This window comes from Myotis davidii, unplaced genomic scaffold (assembly GCF_000327345.1).
Source record: "Myotis davidii unplaced genomic scaffold, ASM32734v1 scaffold62, whole genome shotgun sequence".
NCBI lineage: Eukaryota > Metazoa > Chordata > Mammalia > Chiroptera > Vespertilionidae > Myotis > Myotis davidii.
In genome coordinates, this window is record NW_006295180.1 from 80,907 (window position 1) to 91,862 (window position 10,956).

Here is a 10,956-nt window from a genome sequence, read left to right on the forward strand (position 1 = left end):
AATATAATGAACGCAATAAACAGGTGAATATAATAGAATCAGGGGCATAGAAAGGGAGTGGACTGGCAGTTCTCGGGGGGAAGGGGGTGTGGGGGGTTTGGGAAAAGACTGGACAAAAATCGTACACCTATGGATGAGGAGGGGGCGGGGGGTGGCGGTTAAGGGCAGAGGGTGGGGTGGGAGCTGGGCAGAGGGGAGCTATGGAGGGAAAAAGAGGAACAACTGTAATAATCTGAACAATAAAGATTTAATAATAAAAAAAACTGCATATAGTCTATAATTAGTTTACATTCATTCCCACCTAAGTTTCATCCCATTTGACCTGTCCTAATTCTATACAATAGTACCTTCCACATTTACTAAAAGGTCTGCCATACTCAGAAACTCGTGGGAAACTTCAGGTATTGTTGCCTGCTAATCCACATTGCCCAAGATTCTCGAGAGAGCATACGAATGTCCACAGACAGATTGGCCTAGGTTATAAAAGTGGTCTCTGGCAGTGTGTACATATAACCTCCCTTTGATGACCTGTTATATAGCCTCTCAAACTAGGAGTAATGACCACTGGCAAAGCTCTGAACACTGTTCTGAACAGAGCTCAGAAGATCAGCTCCCACTTTAGCTGGATACCCCATTCCTGGCCTCAACACTGCGTTTATTCATATACTAGCCTGTGTCTGATATTCCAGGTAGAGGGGGCAACACGAGCTATGCGAGAAAAGGAAGAAGAAAGTGCGACTAGAAATATAAGGAGGATCTCTTCTGAGAGTCTTGTCAGGTTGACAAGAGCCATTAATCTCCCTTTAAGAACGGTTTAAATTTAATGTTCCATGCCTTCTATAATGCCAGAGAAATGTTTAAAATGATCAGACTCTGCCAAATACTACAGTCTTTTTCCTTTATTCAAAGTCCCTATGAAGAAATCACAGTAAGAATGCGTAATAGCAACGAAAGAAGATAAGTGTGGTTTTTATTAACCCAAACATCTGCTAGTCTTTAAAGTATTTCTGACATACTGCTAAACTGAGGGGGGTTCCCTACTGGGGCAAAGAAATAACCACAAAAATAACTTGCTTTTAAACAGCTCTCTGAGGACTGAGGCCTCACATCCCCATAAATGTCAGTGTCACAACACAAAGTCAGCCCTCTGAAGGCCTTTTAGACGACGTTCATTAAACTTCACCTTGGCTCATGTACCCCTGTTTCTGTACTCAGCAGGGAGCATGTTAGGAGGAAACGAGATCTGAATATATGCTTATATTAAAGAAGGAATGATGTGCTGAAAGGTTGTGAGGGTATCACCACAAGCTAACTCTTTCAACTTAATTACTGCCTATGTGAAAGTGTCTTTTAAGGTATTTACCAAGTATCAAGTCAGAGACTCATTTCTGCTTTATTAAAAAGTATAGCTTGAAAGAGTTTCAAAATCAGTCCAATTTCTTTTTCCAAACTATGCATGCCTACTTCTGAAGAGACAGCTGCCAAGACCAAAGGCGAAGCAGCAGGCACACAATACTAACAGGTGGGCAGCAGCCCGCGAGTAATGCTGGTCCTTTCCCGGTGTGTGGGTCAGAATTAAAAAAGGGGGCAGGACAAGTGGCCTTTTCTACATACTCCACATTCTAGGCTGGACTGCAGTCATTACCCTGTAGGCAGAACTCTCCTACTGTTGACATAACTTTCTGACAGGGCCCTGCCTGCATTTTTTCAGTTTCATGGCTACAAAGCAACCTTTCATTTCAAGTCAACAAATATTTGCTGTGCATTCCCTCTGTGCCAAGCCCTACGCTGGGGTTACAGGGTGAACAAGTCTGATTGTTCCTCTTTAGATGAAACTTACAGCCTTTTAGTGTGAAGGGATACATGCTGGCTTTGGGTGACCACCTTATGCTGTCCAGGGGAACCGCACAATGGAGCAGTGACAGCAAAGGTCACCAGCTGTGACGAGCCATCAGCAGACTATTGAATGTGCTCTTTCCACGAGGGAGGATGGCAGAGCACGGAGACACGTGCCAATAATGAGCCCAGTGATGGCTCAATAGTTGGGGCCGGTTCTCCTATTATTTTATCTCGAACCATCGGGCCTGTAACTGTCTGGCTCATGGATTTCCCCCCTCTGTTTTTCTGTATTGTGGAAAGGTTACCAATAATATCAATAACAAGCAGATGTGGTCAAAGAAGCCATGCCTGCAGTGAATTATTTTTACTTTTTTACCTAAAGATCAAAAGTGGCTAACATATCTAATTTAATTTAGGCTACATCCTAGAATCACAAACAGAATGAAAGCTTGGAAAAAACTCTTGTTTGTCTTAGCAAAGGTCTATGAATATGTCCCATAGACATAAACTCAAAGTGTATTTTCTAAACATTCCCTGGTTACATCTTAAAATACATGATTCTTCAAGTTTTACCCAATTACTAAGAAAACGGATATTTTCAATACATGGGTCACATTTTGGGGGCCAAAGTGAAACATCCTGGAAAACTCATATCTCTGCATCATGGGTACAAATGAATTCCTACTTACTGTAGCATTATGGAAGATTTAAAAATGAAGTGAATATAAGGATATACCAAATTTTAATTAAATAAAAGAATCACATATTGATATATATTTTTGTTTCAAAGTACTTCAAATTTCCTCTGTTCTAAAAATTAATTTATTTCCGTAGCTTTAAGGAATTAAGGCATTTATCTTTTATGAATTGTAACCAGAGAATCTTCCTCTAAACACTGGTTTGACTTATAAGGAAATCACCTAAAAATCAAAGTAGAACTTTCTGCAAACCTGTCAGGAATCGTCTATCTGTTCATCACGGATGGCTACTCTCAATTACCGCCCTCCAGGCATCTTTCCAGTTACATCATTTTAAAGAGCTTTTTGGAACACATATATAACATAACTATATCTCTGTAATATTAAACTCAAAATTTAAGTAACTAATTTAAAACATCCTTCAAATGGCTAACTAGCTATTTTTAAAAATCCTCTAGTGCCAATAATTTGCCTCCAAAGACCTGACTGGCCCTGGCCATCTGTTATTAATGGTTGGTTTGTCCCTCACCTAGTTAGACCCCCACTGAGATCACCAGTATGCTTGCCTCAGTCCAATGAGTCACTTAACCACCATCAGTTTATTTTAAACCAAAGACTGCCAATTTATACTTTAAAACCATCAAATCAAAACAGAACTGCTCTAAGAGTTTGTTTTGTATCTTAAATTGTAGGTAAACAAAAATCATTTCAAGAAGGATCATAGGCCTAAACATAAAAGCAATAACCATAATGCTTTAAAAATTAAACAGCAGAGAGTATCTTCATGACATGGGGTAGGCAAAGGTTTCTCATGACCATCAGCAAAAATTAAAAAAGAAAAAAATGGATAAATTAGACTTTACCAATATGAAAACCTCTACTCATCAAAAGGCATCAATAAAAGAAAATATAGTATTTATAGAACACATATCTGACAAGCATCTGGTATATGTAAAGAATTTGCGAAGCTCAAAAATACAGGCGCCCAGCCAGCATGGCTCAGTGGTTGAGCGTCCACCTATGAACCAGGAGGTCAAAGTTAGATTCCTGGTCAGGGCACATGCCTGGGTTGTGGGCTCGATCCCCAGTTTGGGGTGTGCAGGAGGCAGCCAATAAATTATTCTGTCTCATCACTGATGTTTCTATCTCTCCCTTCCTCTCTGAAATCAATAAAAATATATTTACAAAAATAATAAGTAAGGCAAGAACTCAAAAATGGGTAAATGATTTCAATAGATAATTCACAAAAGAAGATGTACAAAAGGCCAATAAGCACACGAAAAAGTGTTTACTACCGAGAGAAACATACAAATTGCCACTGAAGGCTTGGAGGGATATGGAGGCATACAGCGTTTTGGGAAGGTACATACAGCGTTTTGGGAAGAGGTCTGGCAGTCACTTATACAACTAAGCGTCTGCCTCCTCTATGATACAGCTATTTCAATCTTAGGTATTTAGTCCAATGAAAACACATGTCTACCCAAAAGACTTGTACTTGGGTGTTTATAGCAGCTTTATTCATAAGAGCCAGAAAACAAGTCTTCATCAAGAAAGCATAAACAAACAATACTACATTCATATCATGGAATACTATCCAGAAATAAACAGGAACAAACCACTATACACACACACACACACACACACACACACACACACACACACAATGTGATAGATCGCATAAATTTATGATGTAACAAAAAGGCAGACACAAAAGGGTGCGCACTGCATGATTCCACAGATGAAGCAGAACAGGCATAATGAATCTATGCTAGAAAAACATACCACCTTGGTTGTACAGCCGGGTGGGTGGGGGAGGGTAAAGAGGGTGGGAACTGACTGCAGAAGGGCATGAGGAAACTTTCTGGAGCGATGGTAATATCCTAAATCTTGATAAGGGTTTGGATTAAACAGGCACATCCATTTGTCAAACACCCATTAAATGGTGTAATTAGAATTTATACATTTCATCATATGTAAATTTTATATCAAAAGAAAAAAAAAGAATTGTAGGCAAATATTGAGGTCTGGTTAATGGTATACATACTGAAATATTTAGGGGAAAGTGTACTTACACCCAATTTATTTTGAAAAGCACCAGAAAGAGTGATAGAAGGTAGAGGGATCAATAAATGGATAAAAATGCAGTAAGGCAAGTAAAGTAAACTGTAAAAATCTTCAACTTATCTGTATGCTTTAAAATTTTCCTAAGAAATGAAATGAGGAAAAAAATACTAGCGAAAAGTCTAGATTTAGAATTCAAATGAATAACTAGCTATACCTAAAATGAACCATCAAACCTACACTTCATGGAAGGCTTGCAATTGAGAAACCTGTCGCAGCCAAATAATTACAAAGTCAGGTCTCCAGTCAGGCTTAAGGAAATCCTTCTCAAAACCCAAAATGCAAAATGGGAATCACTAATAAATTTGCTCCTCCTTGAGATCCAAGAAGTTAAAAGACATGGAGGTGGAGGGGTGGTGCTGGTGGTGGGAGACATTCCCAACTTCAAAAGTGATTACAACCCACACCAGAAGAATACTATTACCTAGAAGCATAAAATCTGCATTTCTAAGAACATGATTACTCACCATGTTGTTTGTCCTTGACAAAAAACAACCCAGGCACTCCTGTAGCTATCAGTGTTAACTACAATCTCTGTAACAATCTAGATTAGTGGGGAGTGCTGGCAGGTCCCAGAGAAGTCTGGCATCAGGCTGCAGTAGGATACAACTAAAGATAAATACACCTGGTGCCCCTGGAGCTATGCACCTCTGTGCACCCTGAGTCTGACACTAAGTGCCATCTAAACCTTCAAATTTTATTTACAAATTATATGGTCAAGATTAAAAATTCAGTTGGATTACATAAACACTGATTCCTCAATGTTTTTTGGAGATTTCATATAAATATATAAGTATCAGAAATTCATAAAGAGACTGACCGAGGGTGCCCAGATGGGATATCTGTGGCTAAAATAAACATATAATCACATGGACTTCCTGTATTTTGAGCAAAAAGGAAAACAGAGAAGTTAGAATTCAAATTCATACTTTCTTTGGCAATATCACACAAGTCTGTTTTTACTATTTGTACTTTCCTGGAGCCTATTTTATATTTGGGAATAAAAAAAAAATACCACCCAAAGAAAACAATAAACAAATAGCCTCTAGGGTGAGGTGAAGGGGGTGAACGAAGCAAAAGAATGCTAAACACAGCAAATTCTTAACAGAAAATAATCACTACAAACATGTTTTAATGGTGAGATTTCTTTTAGTCTAAACTTTTCAGTTTATAGAAGCAAACTGACAAAACATTCTAATTTCTATAAGAAAATATTTATCATCAGTATAAGTTAACCTGATTTTTATTTATTTCCAAGTTCTGAATTCATTGATCCAACAAATATTTAGGCACCTGCTAGACTCTGGGGATACAATGAGGATCAGCTCCTTGTTTCATGGAATTTAGGTTATTAGAGTGGCTGACAATAAACAAATTGTCACATCAGTAAATGCAGCATTATACACTCATTTAATGCTATAAACGAAAGGTACACAATGTCTTGGGAGAGTTTAGTTTTCTGAACGGGCCTGGAGATGTTTTTCCTGAGGAGTGGTGACTGAGCTGCTGTCTGAAGGCAGATGGATTTAACCAGGGGCAAGTCACTCATCACTTGCCCTAACCTCTGGTTTTGACAATGTTGACAAAATCTGGCCTGAATTGCTATGAATACTCAAGGGCCTTTGAAAGGCAAGAATTTCAAAGATTATTATTTCAGACCTACTTCCAGAATACATTAGTTTCACTTTTAGTCTGAATCCATAGCATGGCAAACATCTGCTGAAAATACCTGCTGTTTCCATCTGAAATGTGCCAGCTGAGTCTAAACAAGACTCTCTGGTTACTTTCCAGATTCAAGAGCAAACATATTAATCTGTGTAAAGAACCAAATCTAAAATTAGGCCAAATCAGAGACCAATGAACTCTATGTACCAACCGCAGCAGACACTTGATAGGTTTTTTCTGTCTTCAGAGAAATGTACTGGGGAAAATTATATAGAGAGGAAGCAGAAGCAAAAACAAAACAAAACAAAAACCAACCAACCAACAAATCCATTGCTAGAAGAGGTTTTAGAGACAACCTAGTCCCAGGCTTTCAAGTGAGATAAAGAGCTGTCTCAGTTTTAGAAGTCGGCACACACGGGTAGTTGGTGGCAGAGCTGGACCTAGAATGCAGGGCTTCTGCCTGGACCCCAGTACCCTCCTATTACAAACAGGCTTTCCTGGCTGTCAAGCTCACAGCGGCCTCCCTAATCCAATGCAAAAATATTAACTGGCCCCCAGTCAGGCCAGCTCTATTATGTGCAGACTACTTTAATTGTCCACTGAGGACAACTCAGCCAGGATATTTCAGTACCACTTAATAAACAGGCCACTTTCAGTACACTAAGGGTACCCTGATGACTTGACTTGGAGACAGTACACAATCACCTCTCATAACTGGACTGGTAAAACTGAGTTTACTCACTACATAAACACATCTATTTCATTTTTTGTGTCATTTTATATGAATATTTTATAATGAATAATTAAACTATGAAAAGTTTATCAACCAGCTTTATCGTGCTAACATAACATTAGGAGAAATAAGTATTTTTGTTCTCCAGTATGATGCACATAAAAATAATGCTAATTGTAACTAAACTGGACCCAGTACAACTTCTGGTCCTAATTAGAAGGTACAAATGCTAATTACAAATCACTTTAGTTATTAAGGCAGAATGCTATATAAACTATATGTGGCATTTTCTTAATATTCTGTGTTTCAGACAACCCCACAAAAACAACTAAAATGCACCAACATTCTTCTTAAAGATTTAAAAAGGAGCCTAAAACCTGGGCATGCGCACTGACCGGGAAGCCAATCATAACCTCCTGGTTCATAGGTGGAGGTTCAATCACACTGGCCGGACTAAAGATTTTTAAAAATTGACTTTTAGAGAGAGAGGAAGGGAGAAGGAAAGAGGGAAACATCGATGTAAGAGTGAAACATTGATTGGGCATTGAGCCCATAGCTGGGTATGTATCCCAACCTAGAATTGAACTGGCAACCCTTCAGTGCACAGGACAATGCCCAACCGAGTCAGAGCCACCAACAGTTTAAAAGTAAGTCAAAAGCCTAGATCACACTAATCTATATACATAAAAGCCTAATATGAAAATTGTCCCCTCAGGAGTTTGACCGGGAGTTCGATCACTCGCTATGACCTGCGCTGACCTCCAGGGGGCGGCACGGAATGAAGGAAGGCCCCGGCTGCCAGCTGGCAGCTGGGGAATAAAGGCCCGGATCAGCCCTGATTGCTGGCTAGGCCTAGAGACCCTACCCTTGCATAAATTTTATGCACCGGACCTCTAGTTTTTAAGATTCCAAAAGGATTGAAAATCAATTAAAATGACATAGTCTAACTAGGTAGGTATATTCTTTGGATATTAGGCATGAATCTCAAGAATCAAAGTCAATTGAGTCAATAAAATAGGAAATTTGATTCCAAGTCTAATTCACAAACTGTTTATTTCTTGCATGAATAAAATAATTTGATAATAGCTATAATTCAAATATTAGAAAGCACAGGTAAAGATCATTTTATAGTAAAATTTAAAGTCTGTAAGCGTTCATTATACAAATGTATAATGTACAACTATAGTCATTGTTTAAATTATCTATTTGTTCCTCCAAGCTCCTGCAGATTTAAAAAATAAATCTGTGTCATCAGAATAGATTTGTATCTGGAGGCCCTGAAATGATTACAAAATCATGATAAAAGTACACAAAGAAAATAGCAAAATATTGTGTTTTATATATTTTTTTCTCTTTCTTGATAGTTATCACACTAAAGTGAAATGTAGAAGTTTTCACAACCCAGCTTTAAGTAAACACACACACACACACACACACACACACACACACACACACAATCGTTCTGATTCACATAGCCAGCTGAAACATTCTTAAACATGCAAGCACTTGAATATTTTGCAAGACATTTTTAGGAACACTAAGAATTCCAATATACCAGTTACTTCAGAAACAAAATTAAACATTTATCTCACTCTTTAAAGCTCCATAACAAGGCAAAACAGAGATTTCAAATGCAAATGAATAGTATTTCAAGATATGTTTCGATCAGTCCTTGGGTAAACAAACAAAAATATGACATGTCAAAAACTCTTAAGGTATACTGTTTATTCATTGTTACTCAGAGTTTTCTCACTCACATTTTTCATGTGCACGGCAAATTTCCAAGCCAAAGGGTAATGAAAAAACATTAGAACTTAGACCAAAGTTTACCATATTTAGAATTAGTTGTTTTTCCTTTTCCTTTTCCTTTTTTTGACATGCCACTGTAAGATTTAGGTCTCTTGCATATCAGCAATAAATATGAAACACTGGTTCTCAGTTTGGCTCATCCTTCAGAAAAGTATTACAGTCAAGTCCAGAGGAGAAAACATTTTCAGTTTGAGAGGAAACCACATGGTCCAGCTGTCTACCACTACTGGTGGTTTCCTAGAAGTAAACAATCTAAACTCAACGATCACGTGTAACATGTCTGGGTCAAAGTTAGGTTACACTGGCCTTAAAAGAGTTGCCTTACTAAGTTTTCAAAAAACTTCAAAACTTTAAAAATCCTGCATGAAGTAGGACAGAGCTCTTTACTATACATTGTAATCTAACACTAGGTTGAAGAAGTTGACCAAGTTTAAATAACCCAAGAGGAACTGTTTCCTGTTTTCAGTTAGAATGTCTACAATGACCTATAGTAACCTCTGAGGCAGAGGTTACCTGGGGGTATTAGATGCTACTGTCTGAAAGTCAATTGGGTTCATTCTTTCTCATTCATTCATTCATTCTCTCTCTCTCAGCACTAACCTCCTGTTTGTAAGAATTCATCCCTGTTCTCTCATTGTGTATAAAGGCAAGAAAAACCACAAGAAGAGTTGGAAAATATACCTCAGGTCAACTACATAGCTCGCTCTTCACCTCAATAAAAGGTCTGTGTCACAGAAAACGTCTAAGTTATCACCCAATTCACCCTCTATCAAACAAATGTGCCTGTGAAGGGAACATCTCGGGGAAGGCACAATGACCCTTTCTAAGAGAACCAAAGGTTTATTTGACATTGGTTTATTTTAGCATCACTTTACCGAGTCTGCTCCTGTAAGATGAGATGAGGCTCCACGAAGAACTTGACTCTCAGTTTAAGCCGGTAAGGGGCTAGCCCATCCATCTGCTGGGAGATCCGGTTTCTCAGATTTAGCCATAAACTTTCACCTTTGCTACCGGTAAACTGCAGTCCAAAATAATCAACTTCTATAATTCCCAACCGCCTGCACACCTAAAACAAAAATGAATGCAGCATGGATGAGCACATGGTCCATGTAGTCAAAGCAAACCTAAGGACTTCGTGTGAGTCTACGATTCCTGCCCATTTCTTACAGAGTTCAACAGTGTTACAATTTCTGTTGTAAACTGGGAGAACAAAGTTCTTAGGCTCCAGCAGTGCTAAGCCACCCTGGGTGAAGTAGAGAGGCTTGTCCTTCCTTTAATAGCTATGATATGGCCAATGGCAGTGAAGAAAAACCAGTCCTCAAAAGTAGCCTTTCAGAAAGCTGACTGAGGATGACCATTTTCCTTCTTATTCCGATCATCAGAATTCCCTTCACCAGCAGAACAGACACAGCTGATTTGGCAGCTGAGTATCTGGGCAATTTTAACCACCTGGACTCAAAAGAAAAAAAAAATGAGGAAACACGCCACAAGTGTCACTAAGCTTTACAAGAGGTTTCCCAAACATCTCAGGTCTGAGAGGTTTCGGGGCACAGCGTTTCACTTGAGATCAAATCTGCTTTCTGCCACACCAGTATCCACTGCTTGGAACCATTCCTCACTCTTAAGGAAGCGCCGCGTGCTTAAAGATAACTGCGGAGTAGACGACCAAAGCCTATGGTCCTCGAATCCCCAGCAAATCCCGAGATGCAGGTGAACGGTCCATTTGAGAAGCAGCAAGACACAAGCGCCCGGCTTGTCTGCCAGGCAATCCGGGACCTGAGACCTCTTCTTGAGACGCAGGTATCACTGCCAGGCCCCGCTGGGGACCAAACAAGCGGCATCATGCACACACCTGCGGCAGGTGTGCTGGCCCGCCTTCTTCTGGGAAAGTGCCGAGCTGGGGGACTCGGGGGGAGGGGAGAGGGGTGGCTGGCTGGATGGCCGGCCACCGCATGCGTCCTCGGTGCCCCCTACCATGCGTGAGGTCCCCTCTTGGCCCTTCATCCTCACCTGGTTAAGGCAGTCCTCGCCGTTGGCTTTCGCTTCCACCTCCACCTCCATCAGCACCGCGTCCGGCCTCGTCACATAGCA

At 39.7% G+C, this 10,956-nt stretch overlaps 1 protein-coding gene across 1 annotated transcript in view; it reads right to left on the reverse strand.

The window, feature by feature from the left end:
- The window catches only part of MYLIP (myosin regulatory light chain interacting protein), a 20,872-nt gene extending 9,922 nt beyond the window's left edge, over nt 1–10,950 (reverse strand). Inside the window, exons 1-2 of the mRNA XM_006769732.2 lie at nt 10,876–10,950; nt 9,741–9,931 (exon numbers count right to left, since the gene is read on the reverse strand). Coding sequence (XP_006769795.2) covers nt 9,741–9,931; nt 10,876–10,926 — 242 coding nt within the window. The 5' untranslated portion in view covers nt 10,927–10,950. The remainder of the gene's footprint in view (nt 1–9,740; nt 9,932–10,875) is intronic.
- Between the last annotated feature and the right edge of the window lie 6 nt (nt 10,951–10,956).